Source organism: Gavia stellata, chromosome Z (genome assembly GCF_030936135.1).
Source record: "Gavia stellata isolate bGavSte3 chromosome Z, bGavSte3.hap2, whole genome shotgun sequence".
Taxonomy (NCBI): domain Eukaryota; kingdom Metazoa; phylum Chordata; class Aves; order Gaviiformes; family Gaviidae; genus Gavia; species Gavia stellata.
The window spans coordinates 27,306,086-27,331,830 of NC_082637.1; the positions used below are offsets into that span (position 1 = coordinate 27,306,086).

General features: G+C 40.1%; 2 protein-coding genes across 3 annotated transcripts in view; one reads left to right on the plus strand and one right to left on the minus strand.

The window, feature by feature from the left end:
* Positions 1–15,592, plus strand: part of WDR41 (WD repeat domain 41) — a 28,031-nt gene extending 12,439 nt beyond the window's left edge. The window contains exons 7-14 of one of the 2 annotated variants that reach the window (XM_059833513.1): positions 1,079–1,141; positions 2,295–2,405; positions 3,696–3,880; positions 6,819–6,940; positions 7,937–8,025; positions 9,829–9,962; positions 11,838–11,967; positions 15,557–15,592. In XM_059833513.1, the coding sequence (XP_059689496.1) occupies positions 1,079–1,141; positions 2,295–2,405; positions 3,696–3,880; positions 6,819–6,940; positions 7,937–8,025; positions 9,829–9,962; positions 11,838–11,967; positions 15,557–15,579 (857 nt within the window). In that variant the 3' untranslated portion in view covers positions 15,580–15,592. Of the gene's footprint in view, positions 1–1,078; positions 1,142–2,294; positions 2,406–3,695; positions 3,881–6,818; positions 6,941–7,936; positions 8,026–9,828; positions 9,963–11,837; positions 13,554–15,556 lie in introns of those variants that run through there. The other variant, XM_059833512.1, reaches the window with a different exon arrangement.
* Positions 15,593–16,890: 1,298 nt separating this feature from the next.
* Positions 16,891–25,745, minus strand: part of PDE8B (phosphodiesterase 8B) — a 73,826-nt gene continuing 64,971 nt past the window's right edge. The window contains exons 17-22 of the mRNA XM_059833318.1: positions 23,892–24,090; positions 22,712–22,929; positions 21,596–21,731; positions 19,250–19,417; positions 17,531–17,660; positions 16,891–17,006 (exon numbers count right to left, since the gene is read on the minus strand). Of these exons, the coding sequence (XP_059689301.1) occupies positions 16,891–17,006; positions 17,531–17,660; positions 19,250–19,417; positions 21,596–21,731; positions 22,712–22,929; positions 23,892–24,090 (967 nt within the window). The remainder of the gene's footprint in view (positions 17,007–17,530; positions 17,661–19,249; positions 19,418–21,595; positions 21,732–22,711; positions 22,930–23,891; positions 24,091–25,745) is intronic.

A 25,745-nucleotide genomic window follows, 5' to 3' on the forward strand; every position in this document is an offset into this window, starting at 1 on the left:
GCTTTCTCAGTGAACGAGCGGGAGTTTTATTATTCCTAAGTAAAGTTTTGTAGTAGTAGAGCAATAAAGATTTCTTTTTATTATTAAGAATCAGCACTTTTGATGTAGAAAACGCAGGTTTTGATAGAAATACAGTAAATGTAATCAGATCTCAATGTCAATCATGCTTTTCTGTTAATAAGCTTATATACTATCTGTCCATGTGAAGAAAATCGTTGTTATTGCCGTACTGTACAAAAATACCTATGAAGCTGTGAATCAGATTCAAAGTTGGATCCAGTATTTTCCTTACTTTTGTCATAGAATGGAGTAGTGGTAGGCAAAACCTTTTGAATCTTTGAGGATATTAATACTTCTTTTGATTCAGTACAAAATATCATGCCAAATGCCAGTTGGAAGTGGCGCTGTAGTGCTTAGCATGAGGTGCCACTGAAACTTCTGTAGAAGTGGTCAATGGGATGTGTAGCATGGGCCCTCTCTTCCCTCTTAATCTCCTGCTTCCTGTCTGGGGAAAGAGACAGATTGCTTATTCCTTGGGGAATTTTTCTTTAATGATGTGGCAGCACAGACTGGGGGTACTCTGTGCACGATGAAGGCAGAGTAACAGCAAGCTGGACATCTTATCCTGTGCCTTGTTCTTCTTCAGCTGGCTCTGCACGATATTTTAGTATCATGCGTACTGTGGTAGTATTAGTATCTAGCAACTTTGGTACAGCATATGTTTAGCGTCTCAATAATTACCACAGTGTCCTTAATATTGTCCAGCATTAGGACATAAGCATCTTAACTGTATTTAAAATAAAAATATTATTGATTCTCAGCTTCACCTCAATTTTGACGTTCAGAATTCTGCTGGATTCAGGACCAAGCCCCCTGACTTTACCTCCATCTGTGGTGATCTGTTCACTTCCAATGCCATTTAACTTTCACTTCAGGCAATATGCTTTTATTTTGATAATAACTTATAAGTGTAAGGAAGATTATGAAAAGCTTTATCAATAAGCAATTAACAGTTTGCTGTGTTTTCTTGTGGCCAATGAATATCCTTTTCTCCCTTACCTCCTGTATTTTTACAAAGGTATCAGTGCTTTGGTTGAATTGCCTAAAAATTGTGTTGCGGCAGCTGTTGGCAAAGAGCTGAGTGAGTATGTTGCATTTCTGTTAAACGTTCATGTTCCTCTACTGCTGGAATTGTATAGGAAAAGTAAATGGTATAAGGATGTGATTAGCAACCTTCTTCCTTTTTCCCTTATTTGACAAAGAGGCAGACAATACTGATCTCTTTCAGAAATTTTTTTGAGATCTGCATGACAAAACTTTCCTGTATTCTTTGTTATTGTTATTACTGTTATTGCCACTTGTCCAGATCTGATTGTGGCAATCTACATTTGTCCTTCTGGAGAAAGTCTGGAACTCATTGTCTGAGCTGTCAGATACTAGGCTTCTCTAGAGCCTCCTTATCCCAAGATCAGGAGTATGAGATATTGCCAATCATTATGCTATCCAAAGCTATAATGAGACAATATGATGGTTTCTGTTGCTCACTTGGAGACAGAGTTCTCTATGTACGCTGTTGGTGGAGAGTCTTTTAAATAACAGCGTTTTATAAAATTACTGAAATTTCAAAATACGGAAGAAAAATCCAGCAAAACAACAGACTTCGCTCAGTATGATTAAACGCATAGCTGAAAAATAACAATCTGATATTCTGATCAAAGAATCAGGGGCAAATTAAAAATAGTCTTCTTGTGTTTAGACATTAGTATATTATATAAACTTCCATCTCAACTTCCCACAGTTCTTCTGTAGTGCCCTTGAGATAAAACAAATTCCAAGACTGGTTAAAATATAGTCTTAATTCCTGGTGATCTTGATTGCCTTACTAGAGAATACTGCGTCATTTGGAATAATAGTTTTCAGTCAGATAAGCCCTTAAGAAAGATGTTTCTTTTTTAGTTTACTTATCCATAAAGTTGTCTAATACTTTTCACTTCTACTTTCTGCAAGTTCGGATGTTGACCGATTCTCTGAATTTCAGAGTTACTGGGCTGAAATGTTTTATCCTATAGTTGCTGTAGTAAGAGGCCTTAATAATAACACTGAAATAATTTATTCCCATTTTTTCTTGGTGTTATGGGTGGTCATAAGTGGTTTTACACATCTTGTACTGTCTCACTTGTGTAATATGTTTCAGTTTGTGTCTTTCTGAAAGTGATGTGTTTTATTTAAGCATAGCTACATTTTATTCTGAATGAGAAAGCTTATTTAGACAATTTCTCTCTCCATTTTTGAAGTAATTTTTAGGTTGATTGCTTCTAATGATGGGTCTGAAGGCTGGAATGTCCTTGAAGTAAAACGCCTTGTTGATCATCAGGATAACATCTTGTCATTAGTCAGTGTCAATGGTAAGAGTTGTTTTATAATGTTACTAGTTTTGTTAGTTACCAGTGGGATATTTCAACTATGGAGTTTTTATTGGGACTGAACTTTTAACTGGAGTGAAACTTCATAACTAGTAGGTGTACCTTCCTGTGTAGCTGCAAAGGTAGTGAAATGTGAAAATATAATGGCTTTATTTATGGATTAACAGTGAAAGGAAACCAGGCAAGTTACGAGGTGGAAAAGGCACAGAAGAGGCAATGTCATTGATGGGAATGGAACTCTGGGTCGTCTTCCTGTTGGGAAAGTTTAAAATGCTATTTTTTCTTGTTCCTTCTGATTCCTAAAATGGACTATACAATGGCATGTCCTTTGCAGTTGTAGTCCCAACGTAACTGAAAGTTCTGGGCCTGCGGATGTGGGCCTGCATATAGATCCGTTATTTAGAGGCTCTGGAAGATGATGCAATCTCTGCTGCTCCTTAGGGCAATAATGAACTATTACCTGAAATTCTGTCTACTGTACTACAGGTATCAACCCCTTCTACTTTGTTCTTCCCTGTCTTTTTTTTTACGGAGCACCCCTAGAGCCCATGTATATTTGTCCTTGGGCTTATTTGTGTCAGTCTGGTTGGCAGAAAGGGGCTGTGGTACAGAGGTAACAAGAAGCTGGAAAGAAGAAAAGTTGGATTCTGTGGTAGTTGTTTCTGGGGTTTCCTGTTGCCATTATTTGCTCCTTTTTGATTGTGAAGGGGAAGTAATATTGGGCTTGAAAAGACAACATGCTACCTGCGTTAAGTATTGTTGAAGCAGTTCCTTTCCATGTGTGATTAACAAATTCACGAGCAGCTACCTCAATCTTGCTGTTAACTCATCCATTTGATTTGTGATCAGTATTTCTGTTTATGGCAAAGACATACTTTGCTGTGCCTGAGAGGTGCTGATACACTGACTTGTCCAAGGGCTTTGTATGTAGGCGACAAATGAACTTCAAATACTTGTACATACTTCTCTGACGGTGTTCCTTGCCTTTGCTGTGCTGTACTGTGCACTGTGGCCGGTGAAATGTTCTCCTGCCCAGTTCTAATTTTACAAGAGAGAGCTCATCTCCTTTTGCTCATCTGAGCTATGCTAGGTAGTCAAATGAGTATTTACTCAAAGGGAGAGTTTTTTGTCCAGTCAGTTATGTACTGTATATTCTACATAGCTTCATTCGAAAATGAGTTCTCTTAATTTTCTAGGGTTGTAACTTTGTGTGAAATGGATTTTATTTTTTATATCATGTGATTTCTATGTGTGTTTCTTTTTCCCCTCTAGACTTGACTTTTGTGACAGGTTCTCATGTGGGTGAGTTAATAGTTTGGGATGCACTTGACTGGACAAAGCAGGCATCTGAGTGTAACTTCTGGGACTCCTCTGTCCATCCAGATGTGCAGCCAGAAATAAAGTTATCCCAAAGCCCAAATGAAACTTCAGTTCAACACTTAACATCTGATGAGGAGGTAAAAAGCTTTAAACAGAGTAAACTACTTCAAGTGAGCTAGCATGACCTTACCCCAGAAGGCCAAGTGTTTTGTGTTTTTAGTTTGCTTGTTTCAATATGAGAGGCTTCTTTAAAATGTGCACAGCTATTTTTATACAGTCAACAGTTTTTATACAAAATTTTGGTCATTGAGCTAACTGAAGGTTGTATTATGTTGATGGTATGGGAACTAACATAAAGGACTGTCACAACAGCACTTCTTTTTGACTGATGAAGGTTTATTAGTTGTTTACAGTACCACTGGAGAAAAATAAACAGGAGGTGTGTGTTTTTGATGGCATACATCTTTCATATTCCACGGTTCTGGAAATGCAATTTCCACAGTAATGCACCTCTTGAACAGTTATAGCTGAGGGTACTATGAAGTGAATATGCATATGTCTGTGCTTAGTAGTAAATAAATATTGCTGCTTCTGTTCAGATAGGCTATACTCAGTTGTAAAGAGCACAAATATGGGTCCAAAATCTAGTCTACTGTAATCATGCTTTGGAGAGAATCCAAGAGTTCTTCGTCAGAGTACTCAGGCAGAACGCAGTTATTATTCAGGCAACACTAAAAATCCTCAGGTTGTTACTTACTTTTGTGAAATGTTACCAACTATTAGTGGCAAAAGAAAAGATGTTTCATAGTTGCGGTACAGTGGCATTCTGTTTTGGGGTCTGTATGCCCATTGCTGGGGAATGATTAAGAGACGGGTTCCTAGAAATGGATTCAGACATATAAGCTATAACAAAATAAAAGCTGTGGAAAAGCCTGAATGTAGGCTGAGGGCCAAGCAGTCACCCAACGCCTTTGTCTGTTTGTGAAAAGGGCATTCCTAAAACACTGGAGAGAGAAATGTTGGGGGGTGTGGGTGTGGGGGGAAAGAGATGTAGTTGTCTCTAAAGGTAGGATTTCTAGTGTTTTTGTTTTGGGTGCTTAGGTCTAGAAGGAGCAAAAAGCCAATCCTGTTCAGGAGAAGTTCTATAATTTGTCTTGAAAACATTTTGATTCCCTGCTTGAAAGCTACACAAGATGTGTGTTAAGGGAGGGGAAAAGAATTTTGGGAAGTCAGAAGTAGTTAAAACATTGAATGTGGAATCTGAGGCTGCTGAGGACTTTCTTCCATTCATGGAACTGAACTAAACAAATGGCTGCAGAATTTTATTTATTGTGAGATTTTTGACTGGTGGGAAGAAAAGGTGGTTCTAGCGTTACGTCCTGAAATAGGAGGTGATTTTAGGGCAGAGCTGTCTGTATTGTCAAGTTCCTACTTAGAGAGTGGTGAAGAAATGTATTCCTATAATGAATTGCTTTGTCACCTGCTATCTAAAGCAGAACACTGTTCTTCATGTTAAAAAAAAAAATAAAATTGGTGTTTTCTCTGTGAGGACCTTTGGGAGTTAGGTAGTTGGAGAGGATGCACTTGTCTAGTTTGACACTGAGCTTGTAGGCAAAACATCATTTAGAAGCAAATGGGATGGTAAAGGTTTGGCAATACTAGGAAACAGTGCCAAGGAGTGCATCTGCTGTCCTGATACATCTGTGTGTGTGTTTTTAACTTGCCTGTTACGATAGGTGTACAATTTATGTTTCATCATCTGTTATTTTCTTGGGGTTCGAGATGACCAGTGTTTTGCTGGGGCTTGTGTAAAAAAAGAGAGTCATCTGTGAAAAGCACCTTTTGCAAAGCTGTAAGACTATATGAAACTCAAGAGCCTGTCTCAAGGTGGAATACTGTAAGGAAGAAAAGGCTGAGATATAAGAGTGAAGAGTTGTGTGGAAGTCCATTGAATTGAGCCTCACACAAAACAAGAAAAATAATAAAAATGGGCTCGGTGTTTTTTCCTTGATTTGGTAGAGTGCTATCAGAAATCTGAGCTTAGTTTCAAAGCTGTTGGAGCTCCCACCACAGATCTGCGTAAGAAAAAACAAAACCCGACAAAAAGCTGAACAAAGAGTTTTGAACAGTGTCAAAACACCTTTGAATATATATAGGAAATCTTAGTCAAAGATGCACGGTTACCAGTTTTACAAAATGCTGACAAGTGTGTAGTGTGAACTTCTTAAGAGACATTAATGTTTGGGCTGTGTAGATGGAAGCCAGCCATTCAGGGAAAAGATCCAGCATACCATCACCTAAACAAAGTATGTTCAAAATCCCAAATATGTACTGAATGGGAGCATTTTTAACTCCTGGGTTTGGTACCAAATATTTATTGTGTGTATGTACACGCAGTTGTATGTTTGTCCTCTCTAAAATCATGACAAGTCATGAGAGGGTCCAGGTCTAATGATCCGTAAACTGTTGTGGCTTCTTAAGGCTGTGATAGTTATGAGACAGAATCCCTGCATTCTTCTGAAGAGGAGCATTGAATGCGAAATGGTACCAGATCTTTGAAGTATTGTATAATACCTTTTTGTGAGAGAGTTCCTTTTCTACACTCAGTAGAGCCCAAATGCTTGAGCAAGACCTCTTTGTGCAGCTTCAGTTAAATTTAAAAAAAAAGGCAAAAATGCAGAACAGCTTGCTGTATTCTCAGTCATTCTTGATAAAACAAGAGTTTGTCAAAACACAGAGCATTATTTTACTGTAAGAATATAGTTTAATTGCAGAAATGTGTTGATCTGTTGGTATCCTTGGTTTCCACTTAGACTGTAAGGTATAGGATGAAAATACAGAAATGAAACAGCTGCTTAGAGTATAGGAGGATATCTCTCATTTCCTCCAAAAAATCCCTGTTTTTTTCTATAGCTTGCTGATTTCGTATGATTGGGATAAAGCAGTAACACAAGGACAGAAACAAGCTAGATATGCAGGCTAGATGACGTCATAATACTGCTGGAAATCCATTACACGCAGGGTGATCTTTCAGTACCTGTTTCTGTAAGTTGTTTCATTGAATTTTCTTTCCAGTGTGTGTTTGCTGCTGTTGGGAAAGGCATATACATATATAATCTTCAAATGAAGCGTGTGATTGCCTGCCAGAGAACTGCTCACGACTCCTCTGTACTGCACATTGAGAAGCTTCCAAACAGGTACAAGTCACAGTATGTTTTGTTTACGCAGTAAAGAAATGCAGAACTTGGAAGGGTAGCTAGAGACAGTCTGCAAAGCTACATCTAATTTCTAGGGCAGGCACTTGATCTTTAGTTTGATCTGCTTTTATTAGGTAGAGCTTGTTGATCTGATTTTTGAAGATGCATCATTGTAATTCAGTGTGAAAAAACTATATAATCCAGTATGTTTGGTGCACAGGCTCAGAGTAAAATATCTTGGCTATTTTCAAAATCAGACTTGATAAACCACTTTTGTCTACATTGTGAAAATACAGCTTAATGGCCTTTGAGTTTTATAAAGCAAAGGCCTATGGCATATTCAGTAAATATTTTTCACTAAATAACTAAATATTTTGTAACACTTGAAATGTTTTGACAAAAAATAACAACTTCCAGCCTTTGTTCATTAGTGCTGAATTTCTAGGTGGAACTTATTTTGACAGCCAAGTTGGACAATTTGCTACATATATATATAATCTAATAGTTGTGATATACTCTTGTTCAATGGAGCAAAAGTCTGTCAGAAGATAAAAATTAGGGCCTAGATCTTGTAAATGAATGTGCTGTTCTAAACTGTTCTAAACATGTAATGAAAAGGAATATCTCTTCTTTTGTTATTTTTCCATAAGAAAAAATACGTTTTTGCTTAATGAAGGTAAGCTTATGGAAGCCAATTAGTAGAACTGTGTTTGCAGAGTCTAGACTTGTTATTTTTTGTTTTACAGAGTGGTATGCTTTTAAAATGGGATTGAAAATGTGTATTTTTTCTCATGTATTTTGCAAGTCTGTTATATTTTGTCCTGCTACAAATGCACCTTGTTCTATATGGAACATCTGGATGTCCTGCTACATTTGAGAGTTCTAGCAAACTTGTGTAGAACCTGAGGCACTTGCTGTCTCTTTTATAGAAACATCACAAGGTGACTTGAGCAGACAAGTATACATGCTAGTGTTGCTTATCAGCTGTTTTTACAGGCAGCTGATCTCCTGTTCAGAAGATGGCAGTGTGCGCATTTGGGAGCTCCGAGAAAAACAGCAGCTGCCAGCTGAGCCAGTTCCAACAGGTTTGCTAGTAGTGTGGGGTGGAAAGAACATTTAAAAAGGGTAACGGGAAACCCGATATTCACCATACAGGAATAGAGAGGCTTACAGGCTTTGAAAGAAGAGAGAATGTCTTGTGTTCAACTAACTGATAACAGGTGTAGGGGGGAAGCTGAAGAAGACATGGGTGTACGAGTACTCGAAGATCTCATACGGGAAGCTAGAAGGTCCAGCTGAAGCAGTTCTGTGCCATAAAGCTTATTTAAAGTTTACAGTTGCATCAGCTGATTTAACAAATATTATGACCTCTCCTAACAAACCTTGATCTGCTGCTTCTTGTACTGAATAGTGCTGGATCCTTTACCATGCCAGAGTAAACTGTTGCAGGACCTTGTGAAGAAAGCTAAAGAGAAGCTTGCAGATGAGCAGCTGATGCAAAAAGATGTGTTTTCCACATCTCCTCCTCGAACTCGCGCTGACATTGGGACTCACTTGGAGGCTGTATCCAGCCTCGCTTATGTACTACCTCTGGGCATCACAGTCCTCAGTGTTTGCTAGTGTTTTAGGAAGCATTTTCCCCAAGTACAGACATTCCCTGTGTAGTGCTTGCTGCTCTTTGACCAGGCCAGCAGCTTCCCTGGGCACTGGTAGTTGTGGTTGTGGACAGGTGCTCTGGACAATATAGTTAGTATTATGAACTGGGAACAGTAATGAGCTGTTACTGTCTCTTGTAGGAATTTTTTTATTCGACCTGTCAATAATTTTCTTGATGTATCTTGTCTACCTGGCTGTTCACCTGTTGATGGTAATTTTTGCAAATATCTTTTTGCTGCCTGGGTTGATTTAGAAACACTTTTTCAGTAATGTTCAGTCTTCAGTATTGCTGGTGACAGCTGATCTACACAGTTCTGTTTCGTATTGTGACAAGTAGTATTTGGTTTTGCACTGGAAATTTATAACTTCTATGATTAGAGACATTTGAAAGAAACCCTATGCAATAGTGAGATAGGTGGACTGCTGTTGATTCGCTCTACTTTTATTCTAAGGAATCCCCTGGGTATCTGTTCATCTCTCCAGTTACCTCCCTTGTACCAGGGCCGTGGTCTAGCACACTTCCTGTTTTGTGCGCTGATGGAGCTGAGGGAAGCATCAGGAAGAAAGTCAGAACTGCATTGTATACAGAACCCAACTTTCTTTCTTCTGTCAGTATTATTACCCAGTTCTTCTGGACGCTGTGGCACAGATATGTATTTTCTTGCTATCTAAATGGAACATGTGGAGTACTATCTTTACACTCCAGTTTGGCTGATAGTTTTAAATCTGAAGGAGAAAGTCAGTGGGCAGTATAAAAACAGGCAATTCAGCATCAGAAACTTGCTTGCCAGCACTCTAATGTCTTGGTGCAGGACACACAGGGGAGAGACTGGCACCTCATTTCTCTCCCCATTGCACAAGTGACAGTTTAGGACGACAGAGCAAAGGCAAACGTCACTGTCCTGCATCTACCTTTGCTCTTCAGTTAGTTCATTTAGGCAGTCCTTGGATTTCTTGCTAAATCCGTACATTGTCTCATCCAGGTGAGTAATTCGACATGTTTGCTAAATTACTTCTAGTAAGGACAAAAGACAAAGTAGCTATGTTTCCTTCCCCCCTCAAGATGAATAATCCAGATGTAGAAATGCTATGTAGTACAATGCTTCTGTCATTTTGCCATGCAGACTGTCCTGTGTTTAGATTTTAAGTGACTCCTGTAGTTATCTCTTTACCTAGAGGAAATAAATTGTATTTGTGATTTTTGCCAAAATAAAAGATTTTTTTTTTCCCAGGGTTTTTCAACATGTGGGGATTTGGAAGGGCAAACAAGCAGGCAAACCAAGCTGCTAAGAAGATGCAGGAGAGTACACCTATGTATTTCTTGGAGCTGGTTGGTGATTTGATTGGTCATTCATCAGCTGTGCAGGTAGGTCAGCTTTAGCAGGAACAAGAAAAAGTAAGTTTCACTTACTAATGTTATTTTGGCAGTGTTTCTTAAACAGCTGTAACTTTCGACTGTCTGGCTCTGGAGGCTGGGAACACATTGATTGTGTGGTATATTTACTGCAGTGTGAAAGCAGTAATACATAATGACTTAAAGTTCTAACGAGAACTCAAACACTCAGTGATGCCTTGAGGATTTTGTGTGCAGATATATACCTACATGCTACAGATAATCTGGTGGGGTATTTGGTTTCTTTACAGACTGCAGACAATACAGCTGGGAACTGTGTGTTTGTTCCAGATTTCATCTGAAGTTCCCAATCTGAACAAGGGCTCATATAAAACAAAACCCATTCAGGAATTTCTTAGCCCTCTGTGCTGTGAGCCTTAATGAGGTCTTTTAATTCTGTGCTTCTGTCTGCCTAATAAAGTATGTTTTTGTTTTAAATGGCATTTTCGCTCTACATCTTTTCATGTTTGACAAACCTATTGGCGTAACAAATCACTTTATTACAGTGGACTTCTGTACACATTCTTGGCAGGAGTAGGGGGAAGGGCAGGTAGAGAGGAGCGATGTGGTTCTGGAGTGGTTTTGCTCACAAGTATTTGTGAGACTGGCTGGATTTCAGAACTGCTACTGCCAAAAGCTGAAAGCTTTTCACTAATAGCTATGGTAATCCTTTCTGCTACAGGGATTTCTGCAAGGCTTTCTGCCCCTCTCTACCATCTTTCTTTCTGAAAAACTGTTGAAAGAGGCCCTATTATCAGTACAGAAAAGCTGCTATCTAAGAGGACATGGTGTGTAATTCAGCAAGAGGCACAGCAAAGAAGCTGAGAGGCACACGTTGCATCTTTGGTGGGATGCTGCAGAGCCAAGGAGTAACTGAGATGATGGTGGATGCGATTTCCTGCAACATTCTACATACGGAAAATGCCATTTTTAAACTCTGGGCAGACTGGAGCAGTTGAGTCTGGAAATGTTGAGTAGTGATGAAATGTGATGGTCAAAGGTGTGAGCTTGGCCAGAGTATTTCTGCTGGAACCGCCTATCTAGTAAGTGGCTGTTCCCAGAGCAGGTTAGGCTGTAGAACAGTCCTTGGCCTGAATGCTTCCCCTGTGCAGATCCTTTCAACAAGCTGAAGAGTCAGGACACTGCAAGCATGCCATAGTGGCGTCACATAACCTGGTTCCATTGGCTGTTGTGTTGAACTGCAATTAGTGGCTAATTTTAGGCATCCTTGTGGAGGTCTTTGAAGTCAGGGATGACTACATGACTTGTCAGCTCCATTGCTCTTGCAAAAATCCCTCCACTGCTGCTGTACTTTCTCCCGTGTCGTCGTTCTTGCTGATTTGACTTCCTCTGTGTGACCAGGCACATGCTGATGTCTGTCACAGTTGTTTACTCTTCGATCCTTCCAGTCCTGGTGATGGTAGCCTGTGGTGTAGTATGGGAAGGGAACAGTGTACCCAAGTGAACAGAGCAGTGGCTTCTATTCCTAAGAAACCAGGAGATCAGAGTTCATGCAGGTCACTCACTCTTCTACTGCTGACTTGGAACAAGTTTCTTCAGTATTCTGTACCTTAGCTTCCCTATCTGTAAGGCTTTACTGCTTTTTCTAAACTGAAATCTTTCAGTGCAAAGTGCTGTTTAAGAGTTGTTTTCATGTAGGGTTTTTATGACATCTCAAACATAGAGAGAGTATACACGTGTTTTTTACGTTTTTTTTTTTTAATTTTGCATACCTATGTTCAAGCAGAACCATTTCAGACACATGTATTTGTTTAGTCCAGCTGTACACTGAACATTTATGCAAGCTGACAATCTCATGTGAGCATCATGGTTATTGTTTCATTGCAGATGTTCCTGTACTTCGGTGAACTGGGACTGGCTACGTGCTCTGCTGACCACCTCATTATTTTGTGGAAGGATGGTGAACGAGAATCTAGACTCCGCAGTTTAACACTGTTTCAAAAATTGGCGCAAAATGGTGATTTGCAGCTCAAATTTTAAATGGCTCGAATACAGGCTACGTATGTATAAACTGGATGTGTTTTAAATCTGAGTGTAAAGGAAAGTCTGAGCTACTGGGAATGCGACTACCAGTAAGGTTTACACTTAATGTCATGTATTATATTGGAATTTTTGTTAGTTGCTACTACTGTTCTCAAAGGAGAATTTTGTATGTTAAAACTTACTTGGCTTACTCTGTCGGTCAGCAGCAATGGTGTTCTCTTGAAAGACTGAAGATAACAACTCATTAAGTAGTTTCTAATATTATTCCTAATGTTTAAAAATATCATGGGTGGATGTCAAAATTAAGATTTGTGAAAATCCTTAGATGGATCATAACTAAAGCAGTTGGGGGCATTCCACAATGTTATGTGCAGAAAGGAGGCACAGAAAAAAATCTGAGACTTTCTGCTTTATGTAACTTATTTCTTGAGGCTAAACTTTAGTCACTGATGGCTCAGATTTATGTATCTACAAAAAACCCCCAAAAGAAATAGTTCTTAAATAGAATTTTTGCATTTGAACTTGCTCTTACCCTTGGTGCAGGATAGTAAGAAAGAAAAGTAGGCAATACCAGTTTGTCAGGTTTCAATTTTTGGCAAAGCAAGGTATATAGATACTCATAGCTTGCGGTAGCTGCAGTTTTATTGTGGGTTAACCTGCACCACTGGAGTTTATACAGCACCATTACCATGTCTAGCATGAAGTGTGATTGGTTTAGCTTAGTCTTTCCATAGTACGTTCATCAAATTAATTTGTATCTAATAAAAAGCACTGGCCTTACCATGGATTTTCAGGATGTAAAATACTTTCTTAAGCAGTAGCAGTTGATGTGTTCAATGCTAGCAAAATGCTTTTGCCAGATGAGTACTAAATTCTCAGCTGAAGTTTGACTGCGGAGAAATCTGCACCAAGTTTGTAAGGATAAATAGTATTTTAGAGTTTAAAAATAAAAAGCCTCTAAGTACACAATGCCTTTTTCAACTAAACCAAAAACCCCAAACCAAAGCAACAAAAACCCAAAAGAAAAAAAAAAAAGTGCAGTTAAACCCAGAACTGATAGAAAGTAAGTGGGAGGACAAGATAATGAGTGGTAAGTTACTGTTTGAACAAAGAGCTAGGAAAGGGGGGAGTTTAGGAACTTAGCCATCATAAAGCCATGTAGAAGAGGGTGCCACTGTCCTCAGGTCTAATCAGAAGATCTAGCACTTGAACAGTTTAACAGTAAGTCTCATTCAACTTTTCAGTGCCATCTCTTCCCTTTCAATCAATGAGAATGGTTTTCAGTACAGGAGACTACAGGGCTGTAATTCCAGACTTAGGATCCAGCGGCTGCAGTAAGTGCAGTTAAAACAAAGGGCTAAGCAGATCCTGACAAGAGCAGCACAAGGAGGAAGCTCCAGCTTCCTAAAAGAAACCAAGGAGCCTTTTAGACTTGCTTCCCCCAGCCCCTGTGGGCACTTGCCTTCTGCCTACCACCCAGAAGCCAAGCTTTTCCTCTTGAGTCTGACCGTAATGTTCCCTGGAAGGCAGGACAGAGGGACTGTAAAATTTTGAGCTGTAATTCGCCCCCCCCCCCCCCCTTTAGTCAACTTGTACAACTGATCTTATTTGAGTGTATAGCTCAAAATGACATATTTCAAAACATAAAACAGATGGAGAAATTGTTAAATTACTCTCTACTTTCAATTCAGGAAGGTTAACTCAGTGTTAAATCTTGAGCTGCATGTTCTTTGCTCAGGGTAGCATAGGAAAAGGTGTTTGGATTACAGCTGATAACATGCCTTTGGGTATATAGTATTAAACTTGGGGGAGAAAGGCATGTTAAGCTTTTCTGCCTGTCAGTCTGCATTGTTTCAGCTTGTTTTCATCAGCAAGTGTTGCTTGCATTTTTGGCTACCCCAGTACAAGCTGGGGAAATCAGTTTCTCTTTGGCTGTCTTTTCCTTGTTTTAATTGAGAGATAATTGTTTAGTTGTATATAAAGTGTGTGTTTACACATTGTTACTAAAACTTTACAGCAAAAGCTTATAAAACTTTTTTATTTTTTTGAGAGGCTACTGCTATTATCAGTTATAACTAGAGAGAAGGAATGTCATCTTTTTATTATCTTTTCTTCCTGTACCACGAGAACAACTATTTCATTTTTATGTGACTGCTTTTAAGTGAATACCTGGTAGAGAAACAGACCTATTTAACTGAACGGTTCTGGTCACAAAACTCACTGTGCATTTTACAGGGATGTAATTCAGCCTTAAGTAGTCCTACATGCATATATAAATATTTATATCTATCAAAAGTGCCGCTGTTCTCAGATACACGCCATTGGTAATAGATCTCCCAAGAGTATCTTCCTTTAAAGATGGTTGAGTTGAAAGTATTAAATTGAGTTCTTTGTTTTACAAATGAACTTTGAGCATAACAGTGAACACAGTAAAGCTCTACTACCTCACTCCTGTTAAATAAGAATTTGTCACTTGCTGTTGGGAAGTGCAGTGAGCAGAATAAGGGTGACCAGGTTAGAAATTTTACTTCCACCTTGTATCCTTTTAGATTTCTTTTTCCACCTCGCAGTAACACAGAATTCTGTATGTTCACATGATGAAAGTAAATATCTTTATCAGACCTATCCTGAATACTTGTACAACTCCAAGGCGGCTGTTTCACCTATCTGTGCATTGACAACAGCATGGAACAAGCAGCTGTTAGTCAACTGGACAGGTTAGAGTCTAGGATATCTGACACAACTGGCAGATGACAATTAATCTATGCTGATTTCTTTTTCTCTTAAAGAGGACATATCTCCACACAAATTAGTTTTTGTTAGTCTCTGACTGTGGGAAGAAACACAAATCTTACATCAGCTATACCGATACCACATTAACGCCTTAACTCGTGAACCAGAACTGAGGCTGAACTTTATTTCTTAGGTTCCTTCCACCATTCACATTTTCTTCCTTGTGACAGAAGTGTAACAAAAATAATAAATTGAAATGTTTTACATGGATGTGGTCTTACAATGTTGCTGTATTTAACAAATTAAATTAAGATGACAAAGCTTTGAATCTTGTGAAATTCTTCTCTCTAATGCAAGTTGCGGTGAGCGTTCAGTCATCAGAATAGTTAAGGTACAACCACCAAGAGCACTAGTTCTAAATAAAGGAATGGTAAAAGCAAATAGTTTACAGTATAAAAAACAGATGTTCAACTTATCTGAATAAAAAATCCATTGAAGAATGTTGCAATAGATAATAGGAAAGAATGAATAAACATACTTCACCAGAAACACCATTCTTTAAATATACACAATGCAGCATTTTAATACACAGCAACCTGCCTTAGCTATGACAAAAGTAAGGTTCTATTACAATTCTAACAAAAATATAGCTTATATACATTTCTCTGCACATACATTTTATGAATGTTTCCTTTTGTTTCAGAACTTGGTACAAAACTTACAAAAAAAGGTTGGCACGTTATGTGAGCTACCTGCAGTAAACAACAATCATTGTCACTTTTCTTCCACAGAAATCTAAACTCTGTTTTCGTTTTGTTTTTCTTTACCAGGTTCAATTCTTGATACAGCATAGGGGAGGTAAAGAGGATGTCTCAAGACCTTTCCTTTTAATGAGTAGTGGACTGCTTCTTCAACTGCAGCCACAGCTTTGACGCTCTTGCCTGCAGCCTGGAGTACACAGTGTTAAAAATCAGCAGTTCTGCTAGTATTTATTAACTGAATAGTCTGAGAGTAGTCTAAAATTTGAACTCATGTTCATGTTTTGCACGTGATTAAAATGAGATGTACAAAAATACGCATTTGTGCTTTGGAAGCTTTAGCATAAATTCTGTATCTTAAAACTAATGAAAAACTATGTTTGATTTCTAACTTATTTACATCTTTTGAAATACTTTTTACATCACAGAACAAACCAGCATTTTATTAGGAGGGCAAAAGCAGTACAGATTACAATGCTGTTATAAATTATAATGTGGAAACTTTTTAAAAAAAGCTACAGGTTCATCCTAGAAGTAAATAGCACAATATATGGACTTACCATAAAATTTAGATCAGTTTAATAAAATTGATGACCATGTGTACAAACACCACTTTATAAAAAAGGATGTTGAGCAAGTGCCACAATGGTTTTTGTGTAAAATTTGATTAAATATTGCATGGTAACATATCTAAGATGGCAGAGAAACATGAGGATGGCAGCAATTATACAGAACATGCTTATTTTCCTTCATTATATGACCAATTTTAAGGGAATTCGACTCCTACCACAATTTTATATGGAAAAGAAAGAAGAGAGAATAGGTGGTGCTCTGAGAGATAGTCTCTGTAATAAGAACGTTGTTTTAAATGGTGCAGGGTTTGTTTTTTACTGTACCTAATTTATTGAGGTTTACTTGCTCTGCTGTGCATGTTCTATTTAGAACTATGATTCAGAGAGCTGAAGAACATAGATAGAATTGAAGCAAATTAATGCTAGATAAGTGGGAAGATTCTATGCTTAGCTCAACCTATTCTTCCTCTACCAGTGATTAGATTACCCCTCTGTCTGAGAAGCAGTTGTGTGAAATGTTAGTGAATACAGTTGTATCAATTACAAGATTTGACAAATGCATATTCAGTATTAGAAATGAGTTTCAGAAGTACATTTTCTGCCACAAAATGTTATTTCCAAAGAGCACTTATTCATCTGTGGATTATGTAGCCATTTTGAAAAGATTTTTCTGTAGGACTCAGAGAAGCTTAAAAGTGATGAATAAAATGCTTCCTTCTTGCCACGCAGTCTTAATTTCACTGGAAAGGAAACACCATCCCTCTTGTAGCCAAGTCAGTAAGTGATTCACAGTGAAGCTGGTAGATCAAGAGGTCAGTTTTTCTTGCCTTAGTGTCAGTTGTTGTTTTCTGATGGGAGCCTGAGACTCTTGCACTTTAACTCATCCAGTGTTTTCCAATGTTTGTAGTTATTAGCCAAGTGTTGCATCAAAACAGGCAGATGTGCAAATGCTGAAATGAACAGGAGGAACAGTTGTACTATGTATACAGAACGGGCAGAAGAACAGCCCAACCTTATCTGAAATGGGCGTTCTCATACTCTTTTCTGTTCTTCAGCTGTAAGCTAATGCTAAAAGGGGAAAGATTTTTTCAGTCTGTTTCTCTTTCAAGCAAATCCCTTTCTTAACGTATGACGACTTTATTAAATTATGCTAGCACACAACCACTGTGGTCTCAGTTTCTGTTGCTCAGAAGAAATACATTGCTAAAGGAAAAAAAACAAACCTAGATGAAAAAAAGCTTGGTTTTAAGCCATTACTCCTTCCTTCTGGTAAGTGCTCAACTTTCATAAAGCTGGTGGTGTGTGCAGTGAAACAGGCTTCAGCAGCACCATTGCTTAGATCCTGTGCTGTACAGCTTATATATGGGTGCTGCCCATGAAAAAAAAATGAACTCATGGCCAACTTGAGATTATTCATTTTAGTCTGTAGCAATCTCTGCCTCAGAGCAAGGAAGAAAAAAGCAGAAGTACTTACCATCCCACGCATCGAACATATCTGTTATAAAATAATCAATGAAGGAAATTTGAGACTTGGGGATGCTGCAGGTGTTTCTATCAAATACTGGCATTACAACAGGCAGACCCTGTCTCTTCTCTTCATCAGTCTAAGGAAACAAAACTCCAGTTAGCCCCTAGAGCTTTGCAGGCTTTCATGCTGGAGCAGCAAAGGCCAGGGGATTAGATGAATTGCAGTAGGAGATTTGAGAGAAACCTTAGGACCCCTGAGGTGACCTGCCTTAGTTTCATGTGCTTTATTTCATCTAGAACAGGGACTGAAATCAACATCTCTTCCCTTTGACAAGTACTCTATTACTGTAGTACTAATTGCTCTTAGCTCCAGCGAGACGGAGTGCTGTAATCTGGTGATTAGGGCACACCAGCTAAAAATGGAAAATAGGGTTGCAGAGTCCTTTAACAGAGGACAGGATTGATCTCTCCTTTTTCCACATCTCTAGTGGCTGTTTCAAACCATTTGTCTTTTAAGTAAAGGGATGTTGCTGTCGCTATTTTCTCTGCTTGTATCACATTGTAAGATGAATAGAAGTTAGGGTATGCCCTTCAACTCTGTCTCCACAACTGGAAAAGAGCTGGTTTTGTTGCACTCAGTATGGTTGTGGAGCCAATCAACTCAATAGTCTTAGCATTTAATTACAAAAAAACCCCATTTTAAGTAGTATAGGCAGCACCTAATGCTGGAATTAGCAGCAGAACAGTCCCTAAAGTTACCAGATGAGGTGAATGAAGAGCAGAACAGTTCTCAGCACCTCACATTGCTGCTGGTAGGCTAGTCCCTAAGATTGGCAATATAAAGCTAGCTCATGACACCTTGACTGCTCGGAAGATACAACCTAAGTGCTCCTTGATCTTACCTAGGAAGTGATCAAATTTATTCACTATGATTAAAATGGATTCAGACATGTCCCAGGCACTACCTACTATTTTCTTTCAGTACTAACTAACTATACGTGTATGATCTGAATTTGGATGGTAGGTATGCCCACTTTTCTGTCTCTCCAGTTGTAGCTGCTGATTTCCACACCATTTGTGGCAAATAAAAGCTAATATTCTATCAGTTGTTCAAATAAAGAACTAGAAGAGTGTTTCACTTTCAAGAAGCTGGTGCATTTGTGTTAGAAAAACTGAGTATTAAGAAAGGAAGTTGAGCTTCCAGTTCTGTCTGGTGAGATCCCATGTGGTAAGCATTTACACTTCCCACATGCCAGCAGTACTGGCCTGCCACATTGTCTGCCTACCGTGACAGTAGTTCAGGTGCCATCTTAGAAGAGAAAGGGACAGCCTGATGATTCAGTTGAGGGCTTTGTCAGGCATGGATCTTCATGCTCTTTCTTCAGGGAAAGTATTGGGACTAGAAGCTAGAAAGGTGACAGTCCTAGATGTCAGCCAATTAAATTGACTAAGGTTAATAACTTTGTTTTGGCCAGATGGAGAAAGTTGAAAGTGTAAAACCTCCTTTCCACCATTCTGTACCACAAGCTTCATGGTAAGCAAACTAGCTAACTTTGACTGGGGTGAATTCTTCTGCATCAAAGTGAGGGGGCCAGTTTTGACTGGGGATGAAAAGCGTACGTCTGGACTCTGTGGTGACACCAGGCAGACCCTGTGTGGAACAGCAGACCAGCCGACGTGCACTTTCTTACGCAACATAATAGTCAAATTATAAAAATATACATACCTGTGCAAAATACTCCTCTGAAATCCTCCCTGCCCATTCGATACATAGCTCTAGGGGGCGACATGGATTTGCTACATCCGCACACTTAATCATCATGCGCTTGATCAATGTCTGGTTATCTGGAAAATTCTTTATATTGGCTGTACATTCACAGTCGCTGCCTTCGCTCTGTAAAAGAGAGCTGGTTACAGGGGCTGGTGGCCAGCATCCCTGCCAGCAGGAGCGAGGGCATCGTTATCAGCTCTATTGCACTTTTAGGCAGTAAGCAGGCACCCAGGCTGACGCCTTCTAATTTCACGCAGAGCATCAGCAATTTGGAGAAGAAAGTCATGTCTGAGAACGGCAGCCTTGCTAAGTAACTGATAGCCCCATTACATATGACAGTTGTGGAGATTCTCAGAATTAATAGCAAAGTTTATGAAATAAAGGAGTCACAGGCTTTTTATCAGCTAGGGCGAGTTACCCTTCTCTGCATCCCAGCCTTGCCCTCTTGGAACACAAACAGGATAGGGGACGCATCCACCAACTGCAAGCTGATAAACTGTCCTCACTGCTGAGTGCTTCAATCGGGGGGTGGTGATGGTAGGGGGCTGCTTCTTTTAGATGAGTTTCTAGAGCTTGGCTTTCATTCCTAGATAAGAAAACTGAGGCAGGCGCAAGGGAGGTGAACCGACTTGCACAACTGACTGTTTCTTTCACAGGCAGAAAAGCAGGTTTGTGCCATTCAGTTCCAGCATGTTTGCAAATAAAACTGCCTTCTTTGTGCCAGGTTTTGAACCCTCGGCCCGGAATACTTTTTCGTCTTAGTTACCAGCTAGGATGAAGTCTCGGATAATTTATGAGGTTAACAGCAGGAAAATGCAAGAGTGGCGGACTGATGGCAGAAAGTCTCTGCTTGCTAGGCAGTAAAATACTGAACTGCTTATTGACTGCTCTGGAGAGCAGGTGGATGGGACAGAGTAGTTGTTACGAGTCTGCTGTGGCATCATCTTCTGGGTCTTGAACAGTTTAGAAGGGCACAGGTATATCATGTTCCTTATTGAGCAATAAAAAGCCTCCACCTCAGCTCACCATGGCATTAATGCTATTCTCAAAATAATATATTTGTGTAATTATGGCCTCCCTTCACTGCTAAATTCAACTCTTGAATCAAAAATTGAACATAAATACTTTTTACCACCACGGCTAAATTAATGTCTTTGTGGTTTATGGGGAGATATTTTGCAGTCACTCTTGCCAATTTCAGGCATCAATCTTCTAACTTTATGCTTAGCAGTTAATTTTTTTTCAGCATGGGTAGCCCAGCAAAGAGCTGCCAAATTAACCCTGCTTCTTAACTGCTGTTCAAGATCAAAAATAGGAAGAGCCACTGTTAACAATAAGGAACAGAACAACCCAATACTGCGGAAAAAACCAAGTCTGTAATACAAGTGGTTCTATGCTCACTTTTATTGCTCTCCAACTCGTGTACATTTTAAAACAGCCTCTGCTATAAACCAGTAAGTTAAAGGAGAGTGAGTCAAAGAAAATGTTTTCTATAGGTTAGAAAAGTTGATTGAAGTAGAATGTGTGGAAAGCATTTAAAAGCACTTTATGAAGTACTGGAACAAATGGATTAATAGGATAAAAGGGAGATTTCCCAGAAATGCATTCAGAGCTTGGAAACACTGTCATTTCAGTGAGGCTTGTGAATCTAAATCCCTGTCAGTCACTGAGCGCTCAACCTGGAAAGGCAACAAGAGAAGGTAAAGAGGGGCCCAGGCTGGGAAACTCTGAGGTATCTTATGAAATACACCCTGGCTGGTGATGGAGCATTAGGGTGTATAACTGATAGGAATAAAGGCCCTGACATCTCTTGGTACAATCAGGAATGGGGATGGGGTGGAGATGTTTCAGGAAGCAATGGAGTTCTTCCTCGTGGCTTGAAGGCTCCAGATGACATAGACACAAAACTGCCAGGGCAGGTTCCTTGGTTACAACCCCAGGCTTAGGCAAATCCCACTGTTTGGAGGCAGGACCGGAGGCACAAGTGCCAGCCTGGCTCCATGCACAGAATTTTGCATGTACAAAAGCACCCACGCACGTGCTTTGTGAACACCAAATGGCTTTGAAACCAAGGCTTATAAAATGAAGTATTTAAATAAGCTAAGCGCAGAGCCAGACATAGAAAACAAGAAAATAACAGTATTTTTTCACACTTTGAAGTGTGAGGTCACAAATCCAATTGTGTGTTTTGAGCATTACCACAGTGCAAATTAATACAACGTGAATGAAAATGATACTTAAAGTTATCTTGGAAAAAATTCACTGAAATGTCTGAAGGCATAAAGTCCTGCAAGCACTTACGTGTGAGCTGGTCTCCTCAGATGCCATTGGCTTGTTGATGCTGTTCACAAATTTGTTCACGTGCTCAAAGTGCTTTGTCATCTCCGTTGCCAAAACCATATCAATAATGGCCTGGCGCAATGTCCGGTAGTGATTTCTAAGAAAGCAAAATAGTTCCTGCTCGCAAGCCTGTCAGGCAGAGGTCTGTCCTTGTCCCTGCCCAGACAGCACTGCAGAACACTGCTCAGGGGCTCATCCACATGAGCCGGCACCTTTAGAGTTATTAATGGTCTAGGGTTGGAGGAGTGGACTAGATCATGCCTCTCTGGGTTCCTCCAGCTCTGAATTCCTGTATTGCCTTTTTCTGTTATTTTTTACCTAATGAAAAACAATCCCCTGAAGTCAATAAAAATTTACAATTCAATTTCATAATGCTGTAACACTAAGACACCTTCTCCAGGAATGGCACCAACACATTTCGATCTCACCATACGTCAGCTTGGAACTCAAATCTCAGGTTTTTCAAAACCCAACAGATTATGGGGGGTAGACAAATTAAATACCTGTTTGGGGCCAGGCCCTTTCCCTTTCAGATCCCTTTCTTTCCCATCCTGTCCCTGCAAAAGCTAGGCTGATGCAATGGGACTCCCAAGTTATGTGCATGCCCAGCAGCAGGGTGCCTTCAACTCTCCCAGAGTTTCAGCTCCCTTTGCCAGCACCCCTTTCCATCCCATGTGAATGCAGCAGTGCCAGCAAACATGGGGCCACATGCAGACACAGCATGGAGCGTCTGGCTGCTTGCGTGGAAACGCGTGGCCCAAAAAAAGTAATTTCCAGGCTTCTGAATTGAGAAGGCAGTGGGTCAAGATGTAGGCTTGAGGCTGCCAACTACAGCATGCCAATGTAATCCATAAAAGATTATCAAACATCTCTATATGCTTTCAAAAAATACAAATTGGAGGTCGGGGTGGGGGGGCGGGAATTAAAGCCTTTTTAAGAATTGTATCTACACAGGATTCTGGAAGAAGTTAAATATGTCTCTATTCATATTATGTTTTCTGGTTTAGGAGGTAGAGTCTCAATCTGCCCCAAACAAGCAATCCACACACACACACTTCCCTTCTCCAGCAGACCCACCTATCAATGTTCTTGAAAATGTTGCATTTGCTGTCTTTAGTTGTAAGCTGAAACGCCAGTGCTGTGTGATGACTCTCTAATACAGCTGTATCGTTGTAAAGGACAGCTAATTCACTGCCTGCATTGCACAGGAACGAGTTGGTCCGTCCAGGGTGGTCTACATCATGAATGGTAGCAGCTATTAATGCAGCCACCTCATCTAAATGGTCAAGGCTTCCCTACAGGAAGGGAAAAAAAATATGATTTGACACAAAAATTACAGTAAATAATTTCTGATAATTTCCAGGTACCCACAAATATGCAAGTGTAAGCTTGAGTGCAGGGATTCTACCTCCTTGCAATTGTCTTCCACTCACTGCGCCCACAGGTTACCTACTCCAAAAATCTGCCTCCCACACTTACCCAAACCTTCTTTCCTTAATGAAGCTTTTTACTGTGCTGTCACCTAAGCAGTATCTTTGCATTAAATCCTTTAATGGTGGATGGAGCCTCTCGTGGTGTCCTTCCACTTTGTATGCTTGCCTGAATGCCTCTATACTGACTCTGCTCCTACACAGCTTGTGTGTTTTAGGATAGGATAGGACAGGACAGGGTAGGATACAGTATTTCCGTTGGCAGGGACCTACAACAATCGTCTAATCCAACTGCCTGACCACAAGTTAACGCATGTTATTAAGGGCATTGTCCAAATGCCTCTTAAACACTGACAGGCTTGGGGCATCCACCACCTCTCTAGGAAGCCCATCCCAGTGTTTGACCACCCTCTCGGTAAAGAAATGCTTCCTCTTGTCCAGTCTAAACCTCCCCTGGTGCAGCTTTGAACCATTCCCACGCATCCTGTCACTGGATACCTGGAAGAAGAGATCAGCACTTCTCTCTCCAAAGCTTTTGCAAAGCTTTTTTAACAGCTGTTACTAACAGCCAGTTACTAAGAGATAGAAAAGAGCCAGGATTTTCCCCCCATTGTTGCTACTTAAAAATGTAAATTACTTATTTGTATAAACAAACTTTAGAGACACTGTGTGGGCCTGCAGGCATCACAGGAAAAGACTTCAAGGGCAAAGTGACTTTATGAAGCCAGGACCATTATTTAAGTAAACATCTGACTTTTGAATGACACACGTAAAATGATAAACACACCGAAATCGTAGCCCAAAGGACTCCTAGGTGATGGTTATACCTTAACTCTCTCATTCCTGAGAAAGAAGGCGGTAGCATGCAGGACATCTGCCGCATGCGTGGAGTTGTGGTATGAGTTGGAGGAGTGGTAGTTGGCTTCAATCACCTGCAGCCATGCTCGCAGCGTTGCTTCTGAACAGTTTAAAAACTCAGAGACCCCAAACTGGGCAAAAACTTTTAAGCCCAGATATACTAATGGCCTGAAAAACAATAGAAGAAAAAAGAACTGCTGTAAAACAGTATAATTGGATGTTCTAAAGAGCAATGGTTTTGACAAAGAAACCAACAAGACCTTAAAAATAAAAGGTGGGGGGGAAATGTTACACATTTTTAAATTACACATCTATAACCTCTCAAAAGCCTGGCCAAGCTTACAAATTATTACATCTACCATCCTTTCAGACATTATTGTAATATGTTTTGTAGAAATGGTGTAGTTCCACTAGAGTTTCACCAATTCTTGTGGCTTCAGAAAAAATTCTTAAAAGCTCAGGACTTTTGTGTTTTTAGTATCTTTCAATCAATCAAAAATGCTTTTTTTTCTCCTGTGGAGAAAAAGCAGACTTTGAACATGACATGGGCACATCCCAAAGGCTAAAAAACCCTAAGACACACATTTCTACTTCCTGACTATGTGAAGTTGGCAATATGCAAAGTATATTGATGCTTCTCAGAGCAGCTCTTAGCGTCAGGTTTCTATTTCCTGTGAACTTTTCCAGCTTTAGGAGGACTGGATCACTTCGTAGAGCTGAGGCAGGAGTCTGCCGTCGGTCATCCACCCCTCGCCCTTGACCTTCAGATGCTAACAGGCAGCGGGTAACTCTGGGTGTGGGTGTGGAGGGTGTCAATGTCTAAAATCAAACTTCTGAACTCTCAAGCAGAAGCCTGCTACTTTCTTGCTTCAAGTCGTATGGGCTGGACTGAACAGAATCGGCATGTCCTGAATCCCACCAGCAGTGACCTCCTGGCTGGAGAGGGAATTTGAAGGCTGGTGAATGTAATGCTGGGGAGGACCGCAATGAGCCCGTGTGCAAAACAGTAAATAGAGTAAAATCTCTAATCTTGTTCTTAAATCCAAATCCACTCTGGGTTGTCCTTTACTCTGTGCTGCCTGTGACAGAGCCCTATTTATCAGTCACATTTTTCAATCCTGCAAGATGATCTACAGGGCTCCTAGCTGAGAAAGGCATCACCAAAAGCCAACATCTGCAAATTAAAACCAGGCAAATGCAAATTCTGAAAATGGCCATGTTCTTCAAACAGAGTACAAGAGACCTGGTAGTCTCTCCACTTCTTTGCACCGTGGAATGAAAATAACTTTTCTCTGTGGATGACATATTTTTGTGGTCTGCATGACCTCAAAACTACTGGCATCTTCTTTCATTATAAGCTTTAAAATCTCAGGCTCTTGATGCTATCACTGGCTTATCCTCCCTCCCAGTTTTTTATCCCTATAATCAAAAGCCACAGTCACCTCAGAGCTTCCTAAACCATAGGGTGATTTTGGTGAACGAAGGGAGAGGCTTGCTTTTGCACATTAGCAGGAAAAAGGGCATCTGTGGGACATCCAGCATGTAACAATACCAGACTGTGCCAAACAGCATCACCTGGACAGAGTGAATTGGAGTCCAACAAGGTAAAAGTTGAACTGGAAACAAACTGGGGGGGCTGCAGACGCTGTCAGGGAAAACAGCAGTCTGCACAGGGCTCTCCACGGCCTGTGAATGCATCTTGACCATGGTGCATGCCTGGCTTGTTAAATGGGACAAGTGGTATCAACGCGCACGCACACACAGAAGGCAAGACAGCTCTCAACAGATTTGCTGTGTCTTGCTTCAGTTTTTCCCGAGCAAAG